Here is a 25,773-nt window from a genome sequence, read left to right as displayed (position 1 = left end):
TGTAATATATTTGCCTGTAGTGGTTGAGCATGTTCTAATATATTTGCCTGTAGGCAGGGGTTGAGCATGTTCTAATATATTTGCCTGTAGGGTTTGAGCATGTTCTAATATATTTGCCTGTAGGGGTTGAGCGTGTTCTAATATATTTGCCTGTAGGCAGGGGTTGAGCATGTTCTAATATATTTGCCTGTAGTGGTTGAGCATGTTCTAATATATTTGCCTGTAGGGATTGAGCGTGTTCTAATATATTTATTTGCCTGTAGAGGTTAAGCATGTTCTAATATATTTGCCTGTAGTGGTTGAGCGTGTTCTAATATATTTGCCTGTAGGGGTTAAGCATGTTCTAGTATATTTGCCTGTAGTGGTTGAGCATGTTCTAATATATATTTGCCTGTAGGCAGGGGTTGAGCATGTTCTAATATATTTGCCTGTAGTGGTTGAGCATGTTCTAATATGTTGAGCATGTTCTAATATATTTGCCTGTAGGGATTGAGCATGTTCTAATATATTTGCCTGTAGTGGTTGTAGTGGTTGAGCATGTTCTAATATATTTGCCTGTAGTGGTTGAGCATGTTCTAATATATGTGCCTGTAGTGGTCGTAGTGGTTGAGCATGTTCTAATATATTTGCCTGTAGGTAATGGTTGAGCGTTTTCTAATATATTTGCCTGTAGGGGTTGAGCATGTTCTAATATATTTGCCTGAAGGGATTGAGCGTGTTCTAATATATTTGCCTGTAGACAAGGGGTTGAGCGTGTTCTAATATATTTGCCTGTAGGGATTGAGCATGTTCTAATATATTTGCCTGTAGGGATTGAGCGTGTTCTAATATATTTGCCTGTAGACAAGGGGTTGAGCGTGTTCTAATATATTTGCCTGTAGGGATTGAGCATGTTCTAATATATTTGCCTGTAGGGATTGAGCGTGTTCTAATATATTTGCCTGTAGGGATTGAGCGTGTTCTAATATATTTGCCTGTAGGGATTGAGCGTGTTCTAATATATTTGCCTGTAGGGATTGAGCATGTTCTAATATATTTGCCTGTAGGGATTGAGCGTGTTCTAATATATTTGTGTCAGGATTCTCGTATGGACTGTTGTTTTTGTCTCTCCCTACCTGTTGGAGTGTGATCATTTTAGACTTTATTAATAAATAATGTTGGAGTCTAGACTTTATTTTTGTAGCCATGTGTTGGGTCATGTGCCCGGAGTCACACCCATGTCCTTATTTGGGCAACTTCCTGCCTTTGTTGAATTCCCTCCAATTTCTCTGTTCACCTGTCTCTCATTTTGTGTTGATTTGTGGAGTATTTAAACACTGCCCTTTTAGTTCACTTTGTCAGATCGTCACGGTATGTACTGTTTGCTACCTGACTGCCACGTGAGTGAGACTAGCGTGAAGCTCTTTAAAGAGAGATTATAGTTTCTGTTCTTCCCGGTTTGAACCCTGCCTGTTTTTGACCAAGTCTTCTGCCTGTCGGTTTTGGATTACCTGCCTGTACCTGTCCGTCTGTTTCTGTCTGCCTGCCTGTTTACGAAACCTGCCTGTACCTGGACTCTGATTTGCCTGCTGGACTGTTTGTAAATAAATCATTTTGATCTGCAACTGATTCCCGTTCTGAGTCGTGACCGTTTGCCTGTTGGGATTGAGCATGTTCTAATATATTTGCCTGTAGTGGTTGAGCATGTTGTCATGGTACCCACCTTGCCTTCCCCGTTGTGCATGGCTGTAGGCAGGAACCGGTAAGGGAGGTGGCTCTTAATCAGCCTGGGGGACGTCAGCTCCTGAGCACACACACACACACACACACACACACACACACACACACGTTTGAGAATGATTATGTGTGTGTGTGTACCTGTATGATGTCTAAACCCGGTTGAGGGTGTGTGTGTGTGTGTACCTGTATGATGTCTAAACCCGGTTAAGGGTGTGTGTGTACCTGTATGATGTCTAAACCTGGTTGTGTGTGTGTGTACCTGTATGATGTCTAAACCCGGTTAAGGGTGTGTGTGTACCTGTATGATGTCTAAACCTGGTTGTGTGTGTGTGTACCTGTATGATGTCTAAACCCGGTTGAGGGTACTCCAGGACGGGAAGCTGCTCGTCGATGTTCATGAGGCCGATTTCATCTGGATCCGCCCCCTGGCTCACCAGATACACCACCTCCTGCAGCAGACTGGTACCTGCACACGCGCGCACACACACATGCATGCGCACGCACGCACGCACGAGACGCACACATGCATGAACACACATGCACGCACACACATGCACACACGCACGAGACACACACACACAAACACGCACACACACACACGCACAGACACACACACTATGTCAGGGCGACCAATGCGCTATGTGCTCACAACGTCGTCACAACATCACAGAAACGGACTAGAAAGACGTGGCCACCACATCCCATATTACACAAATGTACGCAGCCACCGTGTTATCCAAATACGTCATGGCGACCTATGTGGTATGTGCTCACAATGTTGCTACAACGTTGGTGACCAGCTTGACACTGTTGGTGTAAGATGGTCATGCTGGTTTGCTAGAATGACCAACATAAGCTGGCATGGCCAGTTAAACCAGCACTATAGACCAGCAACACCATCTAAAATGACCAGCTTGAGGTGGTACAACAAGGAAAACCATCTGAATTACCATCATAAGCTGGGAAAACCAGCTGAAGGTATGTTTTCGCAAGAGTTTTGCTGGTCTAGCTGGTCAACCATCATATGGTGGTCAAACAAGCTGGTCAACCAGCAAACCACCTTTAGCTGGTCAGGCTGTTTTTTTTAGCAGGGTAGTGTCCTGCAGGTGATTTATCTCTCGCTTTCTCTCTCTTTGTGTGTGTGTGTGTGTGTGCGTGCGTGCGCGTGTGTGGTGTGTGTGTGTGCGCGTGTGTGTATGTCTGTGAGTGTGTGTTCATGGGGCTAATGTGTTGAGAGACTTTTGAGCATCTGCACTTAATCAGAACTAATACAGCATCTAATACAGCATACACACTGAGGGTTATCACATGAGCAGACTCACTAACACACTCACACACACACACACTAACCAAGTTGTGTGAGAAGCTCTGTAGTCTCAGCTGAATGGAGTTATTTATCTACAATGAAGACTCACATGACATGACATGACATGAAAGACAGACGCAAAAATCGTTTTACATGATGCACTCAGTCATAAACACACACACACACACACACTCAGTAATAAAGCCTTAAAGATTCACAAACACACACACACTCCGTCATAAAGTCTTAAAGATTCACACTCACACACACACTCAGTTAGCCTAGAAATCTAGACGCACCCTAGCGGCGGCAAATTAATTTGCTCAGCCTGTACGTCTAGTATTGATCCATAGGGATTTCTATTGGCTTAGCACCGTGGATGTTCTCCAATCACAGCGCTCTATTTTGTTAGAGAGTCTTAAGGCGGGCTTAACAGGATAACGACAGTCCTGCGACTGTGAACAACAAGGAAGGTGGCTATGGCGAACGAAGAGCGGTTGTTTGAATCGGCGTTGGCGTCAACTTTGGAGGAGTTGGACTTGTGCTTTTCTTTGAAAGTTGAGCAACACAATGCACTTCAGTCATTACTTTCGAAGAAGGATGTATTTGCCGTTTTGCTGACCGGATACGGATATGGTCGTAGCGCTGGCCTATTGCATGCCTAGGCAGTTTGAAAGACAATTCTCTGCCCGCCCCTTTGATTAAGCGAGGTGAATGGTTCGATGCCAGACTATACATCTCAATGATATAGGATGGCCCCGCCAGGCTAACACTCAGTCATAAAGCCTTAAAAATTCACACACACACACACACACATTTAGTCATAAAGCCTTAAAGGACAAGTTCGCTATTTTACACTTAAAGCCTTGTTTTGAGATAGTTTATGATTAAATAGAATGTTTAAGATTGAAATTTGGACACACTGTCCTGAGAATTTTCGGTTTCTGTGATAGCACCCCCCCACCTCCACAATGGCTGCATAGGTGCACTGGAACAATCTTTCTAAAACGCATTAAACTTTCGTTTACAAAGACGTGAAACTCACCGAGTGGTCAGGGGTGTTCACTGATATTGTGGGCAGCCGTGGCCTGCTGGTTAGCACTTCGGACCTGTAACTGGAGGGTTGCCAGTTCGAACCCTGACCAGTAGGCACGGCTGAAGTGCCCTTGAGCAAGGCACCTAACCCCTCACTGCTCCCCGAGCGCCGCTGTTGATGCAGGCAGCTCACTGCGCCGGGATTAGTGTGTGCTTCACCTCACTGTGTGTACACTGTGTGCTGTGTGTGTTTCACTAATTCACGGATTGGGATAAATGCAGAGACCAAATTTCCCTCACGGGATCAAAAGAGTATATATACTATATACTATATGCTCACACAAAAAATCGCTGCAAAAGATGCTTTCCAACAGGTTTTATCGTAGTTTTTGTCCAACTCCATTGACTTGTATTGGATGTGCTGTGAGGTACGGTATTACTCCGCTGCTGGAAACGGATATGGGGTTGTTTGTATTCTTTCTGTAGTCTTATGCAGTCGCGGTATCGTAGGCTACGCTATCCAAATTATTGTCAAGTCCATGGCTAATGCTAAAATGTCTTGGAACTTGCACGATGTGAATGATGGCCTACGTGAATCATTACGTTTTCATCATAAAAGTTCCACAGCCAAAAAAATAGTAAACATACAAAATCATGTAGCCAAATTATTCATGTAGCCTAGGGTTAGTGTTAGGCTTATGATGTGCTTATGATGTGAACATGACAGGTTATAGACATAACAAATAAGTTCATTTTCCGCCTGTCACAAACGTTACGTTACAAAATGTAACCTTACCCCAAGTTCTTCCAACTCCGTCGTCCCAGGCCGTAAGGTGGGAACCGCTGTATTTTTCAGGCGAAAGAGCTTTTTGGACGATTTCTTTCGACCTCCAGCAAAGTTCAGTAAAATGCAGACCGCAGAGACACGGTGATCTGCTTTCTGCAGATCCTCAACAGGTGTGCTCGCATCCAACCACAGAAATTCCAGCCACAAACTTAGCCTTTCTGGATCATTGAAAGGAAGTCTGTGACAACTTTTTTGCCACGAATTTCCCCGCAATTCGGATGGACAAAATCGCCCCATTTTTAGCTGTCTGTTTAGCTGAATACTTCAAGACAGCGAGCTGCTTCTGTGTATTCAATGAAATGCCAGTGGTTTGCTTGTAATTGGCATGTGTACGCAAAGGTGCATCATCGCCACCAACTGGGCTGGAGTGTCTATTATTCAAGCTCTCAACGGAAGAATGTATGGGTGTGAGGCATTTGGAAAAATAGCTCCACAGTTTTACAACGAATGATAAAACACCTGTTGGAAAGCATCTTTTGCAGTGATTTTTGCGTGAGCATATCAGTGAACAGCCCTGACCACTCGGTGAGTTTCACGTCTTTGTAAACGAAAGTTTAGGAAGGATTGTTCCAGTGCACCTATGCAGCTGTTGTGGAGGTGGGGGGGCGCTACCACAGAAACCGAAAACTCTCAGACCAGCAGCATGTGTCCAAATTTCAATCTTAACCGTTCTATTTAATCATAAACTATCTGAAAACAGGGCTTTAAGTGTAAAATAGCGAACTTGTCCTTTAAAGATTCACACTCACTCACACTCTCTCACACACACACACACACACACACACACAGTCATAAAGGCTTAAAGATTCACACTCACACACACACACACACACACATTCAGTCATAAAGCCTTAAAGATGTATCATTTCTAATTAATAAGCAGCAAATTTATTCTCCAAGATTAAAAAGTGCCACTGCTCAAAGGCACGCTCTCCTATGACGGTGGAAGAGCTGCCTATTTGTCCATGATCGACACACACACACACACTTTATTTATTTGTCCCACGATCGACACACTTTCCAAAAGACCATCAGTGTCTCGTAGTACTCGTTGCTCGACTTATCGTGACTAAATTCAAGATGGCTGCAAACGCTAAACTTCGTGAAGATACTGTCTGTATAAATCGTCTTGTAAGTAAACTACCAGTGCTTTTTCAAAGTTCTCAATGTCTCGTTTTAAATGTCAGGGCCCTAGGAAGTCTACCAATGAAGTGTGGAGATACATTGAGCCTCGTAAATGGGTGTAAAACAGTGATTTATTTGCATGGCTAGCCCGATGCCGAAGCACCACTATTGAAGAAGATGTTGGTAGCATCGGCTAACTAGCGCCAGATTTTGGAGTGCAGGGGACAAGCCGAGATGGGCTATGAGACATACGTTCACACTCGGTATCATGTTTCGATACACTTTAGGTCAATATCACACCGGAATTCTCCTTTAAGTCTTCTCCTCAGATTTTATTACTGACAATTTACAGGCCTCCAAAACATTCAGCTAAAGTTTTTCTTGAAGAGCTAGGTGAACTGCTATCAGTTGTTTGCATAGAGTATGACTGTCTTATTATATCAGGGGATCTAAACTTGCATGTGGATAATCCTGAAAACAATTATGCCAAGGAATTCATTGCACTAATCGATACTTTCTCCCTAACACAGCATGTACAGGGGCCAACACACTCTCTCGGCCATACCCTCGACCTTGTTATCACAAAGGGTCTCGATGTCTCTACAGCTGTTAAAGACCTGGCCTTATCTGATCATTTTTGCGTGTTCTTTGATGTGTCTATGTCCCCACACACTCAAAACACAGCTATGATGGTAAAAAGGAGAATCATAAATGATCAGACAAGTGCTCTCTTTGAGCAAGCACTTTCACTAAAGTCAAGTCAACTGTCAGACTCTGAAGACTTATTTGATCACTTTAATGCAAAAATGGCAAACATTATGGATGACATTGCTCCATTACAATTCAAGAAAGTTAAGGACAAACAGAAAGCACCATGGAGGCAAAATCCAGCAGTTAAACTTCTAAAAAGAGAGTGTAGGAAGACTGAAAGAAAATGGCGTAAATACAAACTTCATATCCACTATGAAATCCATAAAGAGATGCTCCGCACATATAACTCTGAAATATGCAAAGCAAGACAGTCTTTCTTTTCTAACATTATCAATAGAAGTTCAAATAACACTCGTATTCTATTTTCAACTGTTGATAAGTTAACAAATCCCCCCTCACAATTAGCGCCTGAACTTCTCTCAACTAATAAATGCAATGAGTTTTCATCTTTTTTTAAAGGTAAAATTGACAAAATCAGACTCAACATATCTGCTCAATTACAAATTCAACAACCTGAACTTCCAGCAACAAACAGAGGGAAACTAAACTTGATGTCAGAGTTCAGCTTGATAGACTACGAAACACTTGAAAAAACGGTACAGAATCTCAGCCCTTCCACATGTGTCTTAGACACTCTGCCTACCAATTTCTTCAAAACTGTTTTTCACCTCATAGCGGCGGATGTCCTTCAAATTGTAAATGTATCATTGCTGTCTGGCACTTTTCCTAAGTCACTGAAAACAGCTGTTGTAAAGCCACTTCTCAAGAAGAATAACCTGGATGCCTCCATGCTAAACAATTACAGGCCCATATCCAATCTACCTTTTATTGGCAAAATTATTGAAAAAGTAGTCTTTAATCAATTAACCACCTTCCTAACATCAAATGGGTATTTTGATTACTTTCAGTCTGGTTTTCGGGCAAATCACAGCACTGAAACAGCTCTCATTAAAGTTTCCAATGACATACGCCTCAACACAGATTCAGGTAAAACATCAGTCCTAGTGCTACTGGACCTTAGTGCAGCATTTGACACTGTTGATCACAATATTTTACTACACAGACTAGAACATTGGGTTGGATTTACAGGCATAGTTATCAGCTGGCTAAAATCATATCTACAAGAAAGGAGCTTCTTTGTTGCCATCGGAAACTGTACCTCAACACCAACGTCCTTGACCTGTGGTGTTCCCCAGGGGTCGATCTTGGGGCCACTATTATTCAACCTCTATATGCTCCCACTTGGACAAATCATTCAAAATAATTTGATTTCATATCATAGCTATGCAGATGACACACAAATTTACTTAGCTCTATCACCAAACAACTATGGTCCTCTTGAATCTATGTGTCAGTGTATAGAACAAATCAACACCTGGATGTCTCAAAATTTTCTTCAGCTGAACAAAGAAAAAACTGAAGTAATTATATTTGGTAAAAAGGAGGAAAGACTTAGGGTTGCCACTCTCCTTGACACAAAAGGGTTGAAGGCAAAGGATACTGTTAAAAACCTTGGTGTATTAATTGACAGTGATCTAAATTTCAACAGCCACATGAAAGCGATAACTAAATCAGCTTTTTACCACCTCAAAAATATTGTCAAACTCAGAGGGCTGATGTCAAAACATGACTTAGAAAAACTCATTCATGCATTTATCTCCAGCAGGGTTGATTACTGCAATGGACTATTCACAGGCCTTCCTAAAAAGACTATTAAACAGCTTCAGGTGATACAAAATGCAGCAGCTAGGACTCTAACAAAAACTAAAAGAACTGACCACATTACTCCAATTCTTAAGTCCTTGCACTGGCTTCCAGTAAGTCACAGAATTGACTTTAAAGCACTATTGCTTGTTTATAAATCAGTAAATGGAGCAGGACCTAAATACTTGTCAGACATGCTTCAGCAGTACACACCTTCTCGTCCTCTCAGGTCCCAGGTGAAAAACCTGCTAGTAAAACCTACAGTTAGAACTAAACATGGTGAAGCAGCTTTTAGCTGCTATGCGGCTCAGCTGTGGAACCAACTTTCGGATGACATTAAAAAGGCCCCAACTGTAGCCAGTTTTAAATCTAGACTTAAGACCAAACTGTTCTCAGACGCTTTCTGCTAACTGTGCCGAGTTACAAATTCTGAATCTGCCTCGATAATTATTCTACTTTGTCTTTTATTACTTTTTTTACTACTTTTGCCTTTGTTTTTGCTTACTAATTATTCTTTATGTTTAAATGATTTTACCTTGTGTTTTATGTTTTCTTTTTATTATGATCTTTACCTTTTAACTATTCTTTGACTATATTGCCCTTCTATGCTTTTATTTGTTATTATCGTTTGGTTTTGTTTATGTAAAGCACATTGAATGACCTCTGTGTATGAAATGTGCTATATAAATAAACTTGACTTGACTTGACTTGACTTGACTTAAATAAGATAAGGTTAATCAGAATTCTACGATATGCCCGCTTGACAACGGCAGAGATAGAACTGGCCTTTGGCCATAGCAACCATCCATTTAGAACGACTGGCCTTCATAGCAACCAAAGATCTGAGCTGTGTTGCAATGTGAGGCAAAGTATAGAAAGGTGATGAAACATACAGAGACAGGTCAAGAAATATAGTGCAATGTAGACAGTAGTATACAGTTGATTTACAGACGGTGGTTTAGAGTAATATGAAGTATTCCTTTATTCTGAGAACAACCCCAGGCTCACAAAACAATCCCAAACAGACATACGGTCTTTATAGAGCAAATCCATATAGATTATTTGTCAAATAAACCAGTAAAACATAATTTGTGGGATGGAATATATAACATTCACACTCATAGCTCATATTTTTTTAAAATAAATCAGTGAAAAAGTATCCTGACAAACAAATAGCTTTTTAATGCCTTGGTCATATTTCATAATTTCAATTCCTCTGTAGGTTACCTGATAGCCCAGTTTGAGAGGCGCAAGACACGTGACATTATTTATTTTTGCAGCCAATCACTGCTGTCATTTTATTTTATTGATTTGATCTCAGTCATAGAAGCTAAATTCGAAGGCAGGCCAAAGGTAAAATCCAACGAATCACATTCAACCCGCAAGCCAATAGTTGAATAGCCCTCTCCTAGAGCTTTTGGGATATTGCCACTGCTCCAACACTGAAAGGCACTGTTAGAATGCTTGGATCAAGCCAGGTTCAGCATAGCGTATGTCACTGTCTGCTCACGTTGGTGACCGGACCAGGGCAAGCACACTTTCGCAGTTCCCGCCGGAAATGCAGTCTAGTTAGGACTGAAGTGGCACTTTTAAGATTGACCGTATTGTCGTTCTCGGTTCAAATGGCCTTTTGAATGGGAGCGCAAAATCGCTATTTTTAAAACACTAAGAAGGCTCGACACGGCATGAAACTTTGCTTGAGGGTCTCTACACATGAACTTGATTATTGAGAACATTGTTTGTGTACAGAGTTGAGAACAACTCACTTCTTTTCAGCAAACTCTGTGTACACAAACAATGTTCTCAATGCTCGAGTTCATGTGTAGAATAACTTATCTGATTTTAGGTAGTAATTACTTAAAATATATTTTAACATAGCTTAATATTTTGAGGTAATCAGTTTTATCAAATATTTTGAGTTCATTGAACCTGTTGTGGTTTACAGTGTACAGTATTATATTCTTACACTGGTAATCACTTTAGACTGTTCACTTTATTATATTCTACACTGGTAATCACTTTGGACTGTTCACTCTGCATCTCCTCCATGGACATGTACATGTGCATTACTTCTACTTGTGCATACTACATCACAGTCTGTTCCCTGTAGGAAATCTATCATCTTTGTATTTTTCATCATTATAGAGTTGGGACTTGGGAGTGTTTTTTATTTTTGTGTTCTGTGTTTCTTTTAAGCTACTGGGTGCCTCCCACTCCCAGGTGTTCAACTGTGTAGGCCTACTGTCTACAAACGAACACGCTTGTACCATAAACAAACACATGCGGGCACACACACACACACACACACACACACACAGCCACACACAGCTGCGATCATATTTTCTATTACTATCACTTTTCATTACAGTTTTTATAAGCGGCGGAATGTCCCCTTCCCTCCTGGTAAAGACGTGAACCAAAGTGAGTTGTAAACACTATCCTCTCCTCGCGTGGCATCAGAGGTTGTCAACAGAGCGCACCACGTGGCAGCAGCAACAACAGCAGCATTGCGGCAGCTCGAGCGTCTTAATGGCCGTGCACTAACTGCTTCTGTCTTAATGGAGGTAAACGCCCCACGGGCAAACCGGACACATGACCACTGAGTGCGCTCGGTGACGACTCCTTCAATGTTTATGTTCGACAGCAAAAGCTCGCGGTCTGCCCTCGCACTATTATTATTATGAATCTAAAAAACACCACATGCATTGTTGCCTGTCAATCAGCGAGAAAACAGTTACATTTGTATTACTTTACTTACATTACACTTTTGCAATCTAATTATTTGACTATGCCTACAGTAAGTAGAGCCTACAATGTGGCGTACTCTGCCTGTAGACTGATTAATGTTGATTACAGACTGTAGTCCAACGTCATTACCTCCGCTCTCGGCCTCAAGCACAGCAGAGGATAAATTGGAATGATCTTATTTATTAAGAACACAAATACAGCACAGTGTATGTGCGTGTACACTGTTAAGACCTAATGGCCAAAGATGTCATTCATTAAGAATTATCTCATTATAGACAAGCACGTCGTTCACTAGAAGTAGGTGGCGTAGCTTAGCCTAAAGTCTTGGTCTGTTCTTGTTGTGTGAGCATCCTCTGAGGAAGTCGGACAGAACTGGATGCAAATGTAAACGCATTGATGATGGCGTTACGTAATCTCATTCAGATTTGGCATCGGGGCTATCTTTTCATTATTAGTCAATGGCTACACCCAGTGGACCAAAATAGGACAAGGCGAATTACGACCCAATCGCGAATGATGTCGACAGTTAGGACAGTGTTTTTAACGGGCTGTAACACAAAATAAGGACCCAAGCAAACAGTAATAGGCCTACAGTTAATGGGGTTTGTGTTTGATTGGTCTCTTCAGGTGAACTTGAGAGACCCAGCGACCGACATGATATCACAGAACGCGTTCGGATTCGGCCCTGCGCGAGGAACCGGATAAACGCTTTTCGGCCTACCTGACTTTGGATAAGTGACGATCCATATGTCGCTACTTCTGAGAGAGAAGTTGGCGATCTCCTCCATTTTCCCTCTGCAGAAGGGAGGTAGGCGAACTCCATGATGCTCGAAGTACTTGCTCTCGTACTCTATGGGTGTGCTAGGCGTGTCCACTTCACTCTCTGCCATGCTCAAAACGAAACTATTGAGCAAAAATAATGCTGTTTTGTTTTGTTTTTTCGGAGAGAAACGCTATATTTTCCGCAGCCCACAATGTTTGACAAATATGCAATGGACATGCACGCGCTTTGAGTTTCAGCCAATCATCGTGGGAAGAAATGATGTCATGAGGATGTAGGTGACGCGCGCATCTGACAGTCAGCATCAGCACCAGCGCTCACGCACGCACGGGCGGCTCCCACGAAGGATCACACGCTACTGACGGTCTCACGGCCGTTACGGACAGTACTGACTGTCAGTACTGACTGACAATCTCACGGGCGTTTTGGGCAATCTTACAGTTAAACATGGACCTCAAATTTCGCTCAAATCCAACTATTGACATGAAATACGCCAATAGCCTGCATCAATAGTTGTAGACTATAGCCATCAGAAACCAGTCTGTGAAAATTATGTAATGGTGTGAATAGAGGTAAATTATGACGCTGAGAGAGCTATAACCGCTTAGCCTCGTTAGCCTATCCTCGTTCTACCATCGCCTTATCAGGTTTCATGCTCAAGGCATGCAGACGGCGTCCTCGGCCATGTGACTCGGCATTGCTCTTTAATGTGTTTGCTGAAACTTGTGCCCGGAGCAGAATACTCCGCGGTTTCGGCATTGCTGAGGGGCGGGGATGGTGGTGAGCCGAACAGCAATATAACCATTTCATTGGCCAGACGTCTGGAGGGGAGGGGAGAACGGCGGTATGTCGCGGAGCTTATCGACCTGTATTGTTTTACTTTGCTATTTATGTTCTCATTTTAAAAAAGTCAGAGACACCTTCAAGAGCTGAATATATGTGCCTACCCTATATCATAGAGTGGCCAAGCTAAGGAGAAATATAGGCCTATCCTATTTTTTTCTCTTTGTTGGATGTGATCAATCATGTTCGCGTGTAAAGACGACTGGAACTTGTCTTTCGCGGGTTGTGGGTTTCTGGGGGTCTACCACATAGGGGTGGCCAGCTGTCTCCTGGAACAAGCCCCGGAGCTTGTCCACGGCTCTGTCAGACTCTATGGAGCCTCCGCGGGAGCGCTGACCGCAGCTGTGCTCGCGAGCCGTGCTTCTATTGGTAACCTGTGCCTCCGTTATCGCCTGCTGATGTCTGTTGCATAACCTGTGAGGAGATTTGCTTTGGGAACTTTGAGACTTTTCTGATTGGATTATCTACTTTGATTAGAAATGATTAGATTAGAATGATTTAAAACCTGACCACCTATTCATTAATTTTGAATGAGTGTGAACATATTATCAGAGTTTAACGTTTGATACTTGGTTATGTAGTCTTCTGCAGGATAAAGGGTTTTGATGACTTTTACTAAATTGGGTGGCATATATGTAGGCTAGTCGTAAATGTGTTAATGTTTGCTGTCAGTCCAGTTCTTTGCTACTCACTTCAGTTTTCTCCATTGACGGAAAGTGTTTGATGTTCTTACAGTTAGACTTCTGCTGGAGTTGTCTGTCTCCCAGTTTCTGTGTTTATCTGAATTGACTTGTGTCATGTGTTTGCATAGAAAATGAGCCTTTGGATCACTGGCCTTGACTGTAACTAAATGTTGTCGCTTTAATTGTGTTTGTAACCAAGTGCTGTGTCTGTGCTGAGTGTCCGTGTTTGTGTGTTGTGTCTGTGTCTGTAGCTGAGTACTGTGTGTGTGTTGTTTCTGTATTCAGCTGTGTCTGTGGCTATGTGCTATGCTGTGTCTGTAGCTAAGAGCTCTATGTATGTGTGTGTGTGTGTGTGTGTGTGTGTGTGTGTACTGTGTAGAGCTGGGTCTGTGGCTATGTGCTATGCCTGTGTTCTGCTGTGTCTATAGCTAAGAGCTCTGTGTGTGTGTGTGTGTGTGCTGTGCTGTGTAGAGCTGGGTCTGTGGCTATGTGCTATGCCTGTGTTCTGTTGTGTCTATAGCTAAGAGCTCTATGTGTGTATCTGTGGCTAAGTGCTGTGTACTCTGCTGTGTATAGCTGGGTCTGTGGTTAAGTGTTGTGTCTGTGCTGTGTATTGCTGGGTCTGTGGTTAAGTGCTGTGTGTGTGTTGTGTTGTGTCTGTAGCTAAGTGCTGTGAGGAGGTGATTAGTTTGGCTCAGGAGGCCAGGAGTCGTAACCTGGGGCCGCTGCATCCGTCCTTCAACGTGGTGAAGGTCATCCGCTCCGGCCTGCAGCGGAACCTCCCTGACGACGCACACACACGCGCGTCTGGCCGGCTGTGTGTGTCTCTCACACGCGTGTCGGACGGAAAGAACATCCTTGTGTCTGACTTTAATTCCAAAGAGGAGCTTATCCAGGTGTGGGCTGCAAACACACACACTCTCTCACACACTCACATAGTGTCCCACACACTAACACACACTCACACACACATAGTGTCCCACACACTAACACACACACACACACATAGTGTCCCACACACACACACACACACACACACACACACACACACATAGTGTCCCACACACACACACACACACACACACACACACACACACACACACACACACACACACACACACACACTCTTAGTCTGGGCCGGAGAAAGCACTAACACCACATTTTTCTATGTGCAGAAAGCGAACGCTGTGCTTTGCCATATTGCGGGGAATTTACTAAGCTGTCACTTCGTTACGTAAACAGCGCTTATCACCGTCCGGCCCCGCCCCCTCTACAACACTAATTGCCCACAGCTGAACCACAAGTGCAATTGAATAGAGTTAACCATATATATACTTTTTTGATCCCGTGAGGGAAATTTGGTCTGCATTTAACCCAATCGGTGAATTAGTGAAACACAAACAGCACACAGTGAACACACAGTGAGGTGAAGCACACACTAATCCCGGCGCAGTGAGCTGCCTGCTACAACGGCGGCGCTCGGGGAGCAGTGAGGGGTTAGGTGCCTTGCTCAAGGGCACTTCAGCCGCGGCACACTGGTCGGGGCTCGAACCGGCAACCCTCCGGTTACAAGTCCAGAGTGCTAACCAGTGGGTTACGGCTGCCCAACCAATTGCGACATTAAAAAGAATCAAACTTTAGCGATCATACATGATGATAAGATGTCAACGAGCAGCAACATACAGAGTAGGCCTAGTATGTCTCTCTCAGGCCCTCATATGAAGCTGTCTGTCTGTCTCTCCTAGGCCCTCATATGTAGCTGTCTGTCTGTCTCTCCTAGGCCCTCATATGTAGCTGTCTGTCTGTCTGTCTCATGCCCTCATATGTAGCTGTCTGTCTGTCTCTCCTAGGCCCTCATATGTAGCTGTTTTATCCCTGTCTACTGTGGATTGTTTCCGCCCAGCTTCCGTGGTGTGGTGAGTAGCTGCACTCATAATATGAGGTCCATCACATCACACATCTGTCTCTCTCTCTCACACACACTCTGCTCCACCTCCTGTGCTTGCTGCCCTGAAGCGTCGGTTAGGACATTCTGTTCTTAGAATCGTACAGGATCAGACTCTGAGTCACATGTACTCCCTCGGGCCATATAGGTTTAGATAAGGACTCCTATAGGGCACACACACACACACACACACACACACACACACACACAGGTGTAGGTCACATAAATGCAAACTCATGTTGAACACACAGACACAATAAACATACACACACAAATCTCCATACAATCTCCATTCAGTGCCCCCCCCCCCCCCCCCCCCCCACCTCCCCCACACACACACATATATAGCATGGAGGAACACACACACACACACACACACACACACACACATAAGCATATAGCATGGAGGAACACACACACACACAAACACACACATAAGCATATAGCATGGAGGGACACACACACACACACACACACACACACACACACCAGTGATGTAGTACTCGAGTCCGGTCTCGGACTCAAGACCGGTCTCGAGACCGATTTCTGCTTTCTCGGACTCGACTCGGACTTGTTCCTTCAAAGACTCGGTCTTGACTCGGTCTCGGACCACAGTGGGAGGAGAAGGACTCGTAATTTCAGACCGAGTCCTCGAGACCAACGCATTTTTTTATGTTCATATAAAAAAAAATTCAAAATGAAATTTCACGGCGGCCACGTCTTTGCCCCTTGCGTTGGCCTTGGTGCCCCCTTCTTTCAATATTCTGCTTTGCGTCCGTTTAATAGCGATTTTTATTTAGCCTATAGCCTGTCAAAATAATCTTAGCATCACAGCGCAAACTAATTCAGTCTTACACAGTGGAGAAAATGACAGCGCATGGCAAGACAGAAAGTGCGTCCAAATTCACCCATTCTTCTCAGTTGAAATAGGCTACTCGCAATCGCTAAGCCTACTCAATACACAGACACATGTATCACATCACATGAAAGAGCTTTTTCTCAGCTTTTAAACGATGTTAGCCGCTAATTGCTGTGGTGAACGGTTCGCGAGAAAAGTAAATAATATAATTAAATTTAATCATAACGTCTACATAAGGTGCTACATCCATCTCCCTACCCATTCATCTAGGTGGAATACTTCACGAACCCTTCGTTCAACACATGACAAACCATATATCAGAATAAACAGCAGACCTTACCGAACACAAAGGTGTAAAGCAGTCCCCTGTACAGTAAGCCGTTCCAGAGTAGGCTATTCCGGTTAAATTAAAAATGTAATCTGCAGCAAGGTCTACATTCATGTCTCCAACTTTGGTCTTTAGGTTTCAAAATGTGTTTAAATCGTTCTTAATGATTTCATAACAGGCCAAATACTAAATAAATGTTACAAATATTGCCTAGATATAGGTAAATATTAAAATCAGAGGATATACAGCTGAGTAAGAGTTTGTGAAAGGAGTCTTAATAATCAAAAAATGCTAAGCACGCATCTAGGCTATTTGAGTTTCTTAAAGCTGAGCTGTGCTTAAATTGTTCAATACATGATTCCATAACAGGCCAAATATAAAATAAATATAAATATTAAATATATCAGATGATTTACAGTTCTATGTAATATGTCATGTGTCATGTTTTTGTAATGTTTCATACAGTGATGCAGGTCTACTGCTGTGAATAGGCTAAATACAACTTTGATTATTTTTATAGCCTACTACTGTATAGTTAACTTGGCCTTGGTGCCCTGACATGTGGCCTTTGTGCCCCCCACCAAATATGCCCAACTGAAGGCCAAGTGGCCTTGCCCCTAAAATGGTGAAATTCCATGCCTGGGCCTAACTGTTGATTATTAATTGGGGTGATATTAAATCATGAACATGAAAACTGACATGTTTTTATGGTCTTGGTCTCGACTCGGTCTCGACTCCTAAAGGACTCGGTCTCGACTCGGACTTGCTTCCTCAAAGACTCGGTCTTGACTCGGACTCGTCTGTATTTGAAAACCAACGGACTCGGTCTCGACTCGGTCTCGACCCTTCAAAGACTCGGTCTTGTCTCGGACTCGGCATAGGCGGTCTCGTCCCCATCACTAACACACACACAAGCATATAGCATGGAGGAACACACACACACACACACATAATCATATAGCATGGAGGAACACACACACACACACATAAGCATATAGCATGGAGGAACACACACATACACACACATACACACACACACACATACACAAGCATATACTGTAGCATGGAGGAACACACACATATACACACACACACACACACACACACACACAAGCATATAGCATGAAGGAACACACACATACACATACACACACACACACACATAAGCATATATCATGGAGGAACACACACATATACACACATAAGCATATTGGACACACACACACAAGCATATTGGACACACACACACACATAAGCATATTGGACACATACACACACACACACACACACACACAAGCATATTTGACACACACACACACACACAAGCATATTGGACACACACACACACACACACACATAAGCATATTGGACACACACACACACACATACACACACACATAAGCATATTTGACACACACACACACACATAAGCATATTGGAGACACACATACACACACACACACACACACACACACACAAGCATATTGGACACACACACACACACACATAAGCATATTGGACACACACACATACACACACACACATAAGCATATTTGACACACACACACACACACACACACATAAGCATATTGGAGACACACACACACACACACACACACACACAAGCATATTGGACACACACACACCACACACACACACACACACATAAGCATATTGGAGACACACACACACAAGCATATTGGACACACACACACACACACAAGCATATTGAACACACACACACCACACACACACACACACACAAAAGCATATTGGGGGGACAGGAGAGTAGAAAGTAGCAGTAGAGAAATGACTCCATTTCAGAGGAGCATCAAAACCAAGCCCTGCTTTGAGAGGAGTCCCGGGTAACACACCCACATGGGGCCCACATGGGGCCCACATGGGCTGCACTTGGCTTAGATGGGCCTCAGCTGGGCATGCGCTCAGAGTGGGTTCAGCTGGGCTCAGAGTAGGTTTGATTATTATGGCGGGCTTCATGGGCTCAGAGTGGGTTTGATTATTATGGTGGGCTTCATGGGCTCAGAGTGAGTTCAGCTGGGCTCAGAGTGGGTTTGATTATTATGGTGGGCTTCATGGGCTCAGAGTGGGTTTGATTATTATGGTGGGCTTCATGGGCTCAGAGTGAGTTCAGCTGGGCTCAGAGTGGGTTTGATTATTATGGTGGGCTTCATGGGCTCGGAGTGGGTTCAGCTGGGCTCAGAGTGGGATTCATGGGCTCAGAGTGGGCTTTTCAGTGGGTTGATGCTGGGTCCCACATGGGCAACCCAAATGAATAGACATGGGCAAGAAATAGGCTTACCAAACATGAGTATTGCATGGGCCCCACATGGGCAATCTATATGAATATACACGGACCAGAAATGGGTCCCAACTAGGGCTGGGACAACGCGTCGACGTAATCGATGACGTCGACGCAAAATATGAGCGTCGATTTGTCAAGCATAACATGTGCTGCTAAATATTTTTAATTTTACACCTTCAGTGTTTTCCATACGTTGACTAATCTGTGGCTGGGCACCACGAAATCAAAACCGGCCACCACGCATTGATGTTCTATGTTGTAGGCCTACAATTTAAATTAAGATAAGATAATTTCATTGAGCTGCACTTTTTACTCACACAGCCTTTCCTCGCCCCGCCCACTCTCTCTCATAACGAGCACGCTGCTCCTCCTCTGCATGTGCATTTAACAAGATATTCAGGATTGTTGAAGGATTGTTGTTGCCACATAGAAGCACTGCATAGAACACAGTGGGCTAAATTGCTATTAAATCCGCTTAGCATCGTGACCATGCTGCGCAAATTTGTTCAAAACTGCTGCATTAAAGTTAAAGTAAACTCTGCTAAGGTCTTATCACAACATAGTACATTGAGGAGACTAAAGTTAAGTTACAGTATGCAACCAAACAGTATCTCAAAGCTAACGTTAGAATACTGTTTGGATGTCAAGTTTAGCATGCTTACTTGCAGCTGCTTGTATTCGTTACTCATGCAGGGCTCATTTTATTGACTCTGAATGTTTGCAAAATCCCGATGTAATTGGAAAAGTGCTTGTCCAAAAGAGAAGTACGAACCGTTATTTGAACTAACTACGTTATGAATTGCATCCACACAACATCACCTTTTAACTGTGTTAATGTTAATTGCAAGGATTCCCACACGAACATCTTAAAATGACAGCCACTCAATTAGACATACACTACTGAACTTTATTGAATGCTACCTCTGACTAAGAATGCATTACTTTGCACTTGTATAGTCTTTTATTTTGGAATCTTAAGAGCAATAAACATACAGTATATTGCAATGTTAAAGAATTCATGTTTTTCATTCAGATATGTAAATAAACATGTATAAGTTGCTATTAGTGAATTAATGGAGAGATAATTGATAATTAGTACGGTGTCTTGTGTAATTCCGCTGGATTTTCTTGTAAAAATTGATTTTTTTTTGTGTGCATATTTTGCTAGTATAGAGTCTAAGGAACAATATTTTTTTTGTCTTCAAATTTTCACGATCCATTTTCACACAGAGATGACATCATTTATATAATGCATAATTAAGACTGGGACTACTATCACTTGGGGGTCAAATGTGAGAAAACACTGGTAAAACTTTTGCACATCTCCATAGAACTTTTTATTTATTATTTTAGATTTCTCCTCCATCTACCCATGTCCTTGATTGCCTAGCCTTTCTGCCCCCCCACCCCCATCCCAAACACACACCACAAAAAACACACACTTACATCATCACTGTCATCACCTCACATACATACAGCACACTGCTTGCTACAGTAAGCCTCCTCTACATACTTGCTGCACACTGCCCCCCCCCCCTACATACACAGCACATTGTCTTCAGGATCTTCTCCAACACACACCCTCTACATACTTACAGCACACTGCCCCCCCCCAATACACAGCACATTGTCTCATGAGGAAGCTTCTCCAACACGCATATTGCACACTGTCCTCTCCCCACATACACAGCACACTATCCCATCTCCCCTGTCATCCCCCCAACACACACACCAAGACCCCCTGGCAGTTGGGTTAGCCCCTTGAGCCGTGGATCTGCCCAAGGTTTCTTCCTTGGTAAGGGAGTTTTTCCTTGCCCCTGTTGCTCTTGGGTGCTCCTTGTTGGTCCCCCCCCCCCAATCCCAATCCTCCCCCACCTTTCTTATGCAGCCCTTGCCACTTAATCTACTAAACCCCTCTTCTACTGCACTTTTTACCCCCCCCCCCATTAATGCACAAATAGGCTGACACCAGACATAATTTCACTGCATTCCAGTAACTATATGCATGTGACAATAAACTTCCTTGTATCCTTGTATCCTTGTAAAGAGGGTATTCTGCCTCATTTGGGTGCTGATTCTGAATATCATATTTACTTAGCTGATTTTTTTAGTTTTAAACCTGCTAATTAGCATTTGCGGCCTAAAACTAGCCTCCATAGGCAACATAGAACGGGTGAATAGGGTAAAACATTTAACTCCTTGATATCCTTATGAAACTTTACTAGTTGATTATTTATGTAGAGACAATATTTTTTTGCATTACAAGTTTTCTAAAAATATGTTTAGGGATGTAATTTAACAATATCTCATTAATTATGCACTAATTTGCATACATTTCAATTACAGACATCTGAATATTGGATAGTTAACATTGAATGTAATCACGTTCAGGTTTGCCTTCAGAACTTTTTCTGGATTCAGAGCCTTAAAAGAATGGCTTGTTCAAGCGCCAGTCCTAGGTTATGCCGATTTCAGTCGTCCCTTTATCTTAGAGACGGATGCAAGCCATGCAGGATTGGGGGCAGTTCTGTCACAGGAGAAGGATGGGTTACAGCGACCAATAGCCTTTGCTAGCCAGGGCTTGCGGCCAAGCGAGAGGAACATGTCAAATTATAGTGCCATGAAACTCAAACTCCTTGCAGTCAATGGGCAATCACAGAAAAAAAATGGCAGGTATCTCCTGGGCAACATGGTTACCGTGTACACTGACAACAATCCCCTCCAATACCTGCAGTCAGCGAAACTGGGCGCTCTGGAACCTTGCTGGGTTTCTCAACTTGCCCTCTATATTACAACATCTCGAGCTGATCTGATGCCAACATCCAAGACTCTTGGATGACAGAATCTTGTATGGTGGACACCATCCCTGGTCGAACCAAAAGAGACCTGAAAGTCCTGCAAGGGACTGTTCCCTGTATTTCCAGATACCTGTGGTTTTGGTGACAGGGACGACCACATACCCGTTAAGACAAGTGGAGTGAACCAAGGGAAGTCCGCAGTTGATAAAGCAGTGGTCCCAGATACAGGAAATGGATGGGACCTTGCACCGAGCGATCCAGGCTCCTCCTTCCAGGGATCCAGTGCTGCAGCTTTTACTGCCAAAGGTGTTGCGAGTCGAAGTGCTCACTAGCCTACACAACAACCAAGGCCATCTGGGGGTGGACAGGACCACAGATTTGATATGACAGAGGTGCTACTGGCCCCAGATGTGGCATGAGGTGCAAAAGTGGTGTTCTGAGTGTGAGCACTGTGTGGTTGCTAAAGCAAGACAATCCAAGCCAGAACCTTTTTAGGAAATATGTTAGCCACTAAGCCTTTGTAGATAATCTCCATTGACTTTACTCTCTTGGATTGGGCTAGCATAGGACAAGCGAATGTTCTGGTAATCACAAATGTTTTCTCAAAGTTTACCCAGGCCTTTCTCACCCCTGATCAGAGAGCTTCCACCGTAGCTAAGATTCTAACTGAGAGATGATTCTATTTGTATGGCGTGCCAAGGAGAATCCACTCTGATCAGGGGCGCAGCTTTGAGGGGGAGCTGTTAAAGCACCTGTGTGACACCTACATCATAACAAAGACTAGAACCACCACTTATCTTCTAGAGGGGAATGGTCAATGTGAACGTTTCAACAGGACACTTCATGACTTGCTCAGGACCTTACCCCCTGAAAAGAAGCGTAAATGGCCCCAGTTGCTCCCTCAGCTCCTGTTTGCCTATAAGACCACTGTGTACCAGTCCACACAGCACTCCCCATACGAGCTGATGTTCGGTCAGAAGCCACAGTTACCAGTCGACCACCTACTTGGAAATACTGGAGGTGACCACAGGGACAGTCCACCGACTGATTGGGTGGTGCAACATCAAGAGTACCTGACTTCTGTCTATGCTAGTGCTAGGAGACTGCGGCATATCGTAGGCATGGTGGTCCTAACACTGTAGTCCTCTTCAAAGTAGTTGTATGCACATCCCACCTCACTGAGGCCAGGTGCAGGACAAAAAAGCTTATCAAGGAAAGAAGAGTAGTTGTCCGCACACTGCAATCATAACACATAACGCAACGTTTCGCCTCATCAGGCCTGATGAAGACGTTATGTTTTGAACTCAATAAATTTAGTTCTTCTGGGAGATTGCAGTGTGCGGTCCTGACACTGTACCCATATTACCACCTGGCACTCTAGTCTTTTTCTAGTGGGCAGTGGTAGTGTAGTGGTTAAGGAGCTGGGCTAGTGTGCAGTAGCCTGAAAGTTGTCGGTTCAATTCCCGGCTTTCACCGTTGTGCCCTTGAGCAAGGCACTTAACCCCAAGTTGCTCCGGGGGAAATGTGATCCCTTGTAATACAGCTGACATACAGTATGGAAGTGACTTTGGTCAAGAAGTGTCTGCTAAATATAATGTACATGTAAGCTGTTTTGCAAGAACCATTTTCACGGTCGCCACAAAATCCAGGATACATGGGTGTCTACCAAGTATGAAATTGTGGAGTGTCTTGATGGAATTGGCACACACTATAAGATCGGGCTGTATGGGGAAGAGGGCCCCCTTAAGACATTCCACTCATAATACTGCCAGACAGCATTCAAACCCCTTCCACCTCCCACAGTCTGTTTCACATGAGTTCTCTGCCAGTGTGGTAAATATTCTGCCCGTCCCCTTCAGGTCTTGGCAGTAGATAGGTACTGTATGCTACCAGGAGGGTGAACTTTAAAGCCAGGTGTGTATGTGGAAAGGCTGACCTGCAGTGCTGGCGCACACGCCCACCCGTGGGTGGTGATCATATATGTAGCTTCCTCTCTGGGAGAACAATGCCGGTCATTTAAAAATTTTGGCGCATGGGTGTTTGTGGTTGTTGTTGTTGCAAGAACATGGCTTTATTCTTAATTCTAAGACTTCATTGTTTCTCGCACGCCCGGCCTGTTGGCTGTGGATAAACCGTTGCTTTTAAAGAGAGCAAATGCACATGGTTTAGTGTTTGAGCAATGTTTGTTTGAGTTATTTGTTTTTTTGTATTAGTTCAGGCTGTGAGAGGGCCATCCGTGTCTGTTTGTAACTTATATTCTTTTGTTTGTTAATTTTGCCTACTGTTACTCAACAACCCATGCCTATGGCACCTAGTGGTGTACTGTGTTGCCTGTACTATTATAAGAATATTTCCAAGACAAATTTCTCTTAAGGTAGACAATAGAATGACATGGCAGGTCAAGGAAAGCATCAAGAAAAGCAAAGATTGAGAAATTAAGTTTTTGACATAGGCAACAAGGGTGGAGGTGTTTTTACACTTTTCAGACACTCAAAGTTTGAAAACTATAGATATTGTTTTAGAACCAACAACCTTTCTACATTACCTGGGGGTTTTGTGTGCAAAAAGTGGAATTAATTGTCAAAAAATTAGAAGAAAATGTGAAAATCACTTTTCAGACTAGATATAATCGCTTATTTTAAAACATACAGAAAAAAAACACTGGTGAAAGATGGATCGTGGAAATTAAAAAAAAATCTTGTTCCTTAGACTCTATATTAGCAAAATATCCAGCGGGACCCTATTTTCCAAACACAGCGTACTGTACTAAATCGAATCGGACTGAAAAAATGAATCGTTAGATTAATCGATGCATCGAAAAAATAATCGCTAGATTAATCGTTTAAAAAATAATCGTTTATCCCAGCCCTAGTTCCAACTGGGTCACATTCTCAAAAGAAAATAGAAATTGTATCTTACAATGATCTGTATAGCCTATGACATGTTATGCCTGCACTGAAAAAAGGGAAAAGTCAGGGCTGTCCCATTTATCAAACCATAATATTATTTTGCCACAGCAATGAATTTATCCAACAGAATCATGTAAGATCAATGCGAAGCACTTAACCAGGAAAGCAGAGTGTCACCAATGGTGTCCAAGTGTCACCATTTCATTGAGTTCCCATGAGCCTTTGCAAGAACACTGAGATAATCACACAACTATCAGTGTTGCCAAAAGCTTATATCCTATGTTTTGAGATGAACCATGCGTTGTTCCCACCATGAGTGTTTACTTATTGGTTATAGTGTGTAAGGGATCAAGACTCTCCTTAACTATCTCTCACACACAAATTTCTCTCTCTTTCCCTCTGTGCAGCGGTATGTGGATGGGGGCATTAGTGATAACTTGCCCCAGGCAGGGCAAAAGAAAACCATCAGCATCTCTCCCTTCTCTGGCGAGAGCGACATCTGCCCCAGAGACAGCTCCACCAGTTTCCATGAGCTGCGCCTCACCAACACCAGCATCCAGATGAACCTGGACAACATGTTCCGCCTCAGCAGGGCCCTGTTCCCCCCAGAACCTACAGTATGTTCTCACCTGGAACCCACAGCAGGGTTCCACAGCAGGTTCTCAACCAACAGAGAATGCGTTCATGAGCCTGTTCAGAATTATTTGAACATTGGTGCTATCTAGTGAACCAGCCCACATTTCCACCAGTTTTAATGAGTTAATGATATGTACACATGAGTTAATGATATGCACACACGAGTTAATGATATGCACACACGAGTTAATGACATGCACACATGAGTTAATGATATGCACACATAAGTTAATGATATGCACACATGCACACACGAGTTAATGATATGCACACATGAGTTAATGATATGCACACACGAGTTAATGATATGCACACATGAGTTAATGATATGCACACATAATGATATGCACACATGAGTTAATGATATGCACACACAAGTTAATGACATGCACACATGAGTTAATGATATGCACACGTAATTGATATGCACACATAATGATATGCACACATGAGTTAATGATATGCACACATAA

The 25,773-nt window shown here is 43.2% G+C and overlaps 2 protein-coding genes across 3 annotated transcripts in view; one reads left to right on the top strand and one right to left on the bottom strand.

Annotated features, from left to right (window-relative positions):
• sult4a1 (sulfotransferase family 4A, member 1) overlaps positions 1-12,657 on the bottom strand; it is a 35,686-nt gene extending 23,029 nt beyond the window's left edge. For both annotated transcript variants that reach the window (XM_042095608.1, XM_042095615.1), the window contains exons 1-3: positions 11,917-12,657; positions 2,055-2,185; positions 1,703-1,783 (exon numbers count right to left, since the gene is read on the bottom strand). In XM_042095608.1, the coding sequence (XP_041951542.1) occupies positions 1,703-1,783; positions 2,055-2,185; positions 11,917-12,085 (381 nt within the window). In that variant the 5' untranslated portion in view covers positions 12,086-12,657. The remainder of the gene's footprint in view (positions 1-1,702; positions 1,784-2,054; positions 2,186-11,916) is intronic.
• A 178-nt stretch (positions 12,658-12,835) lies between these two features.
• LOC121711761 (patatin-like phospholipase domain-containing protein 2) overlaps positions 12,836-25,773 on the top strand; it is a 53,109-nt gene continuing 40,171 nt past the window's right edge. The window contains 4 exon segments of the mRNA XM_042095596.1: positions 12,836-13,188; positions 14,166-14,398; positions 15,353-15,418; positions 25,072-25,281. Of these exon segments, the coding sequence (XP_041951530.1) occupies positions 13,002-13,188; positions 14,166-14,398; positions 15,353-15,418; positions 25,072-25,281 (696 nt within the window). The 5' untranslated portion in view covers positions 12,836-13,001.

This window comes from Alosa sapidissima, chromosome 1, assembly GCF_018492685.1.
Source record: "Alosa sapidissima isolate fAloSap1 chromosome 1, fAloSap1.pri, whole genome shotgun sequence".
NCBI lineage: Eukaryota > Metazoa > Chordata > Actinopteri > Clupeiformes > Clupeidae > Alosa > Alosa sapidissima.
This window is presented reverse-complemented; position numbering and strand designations above follow the sequence as displayed.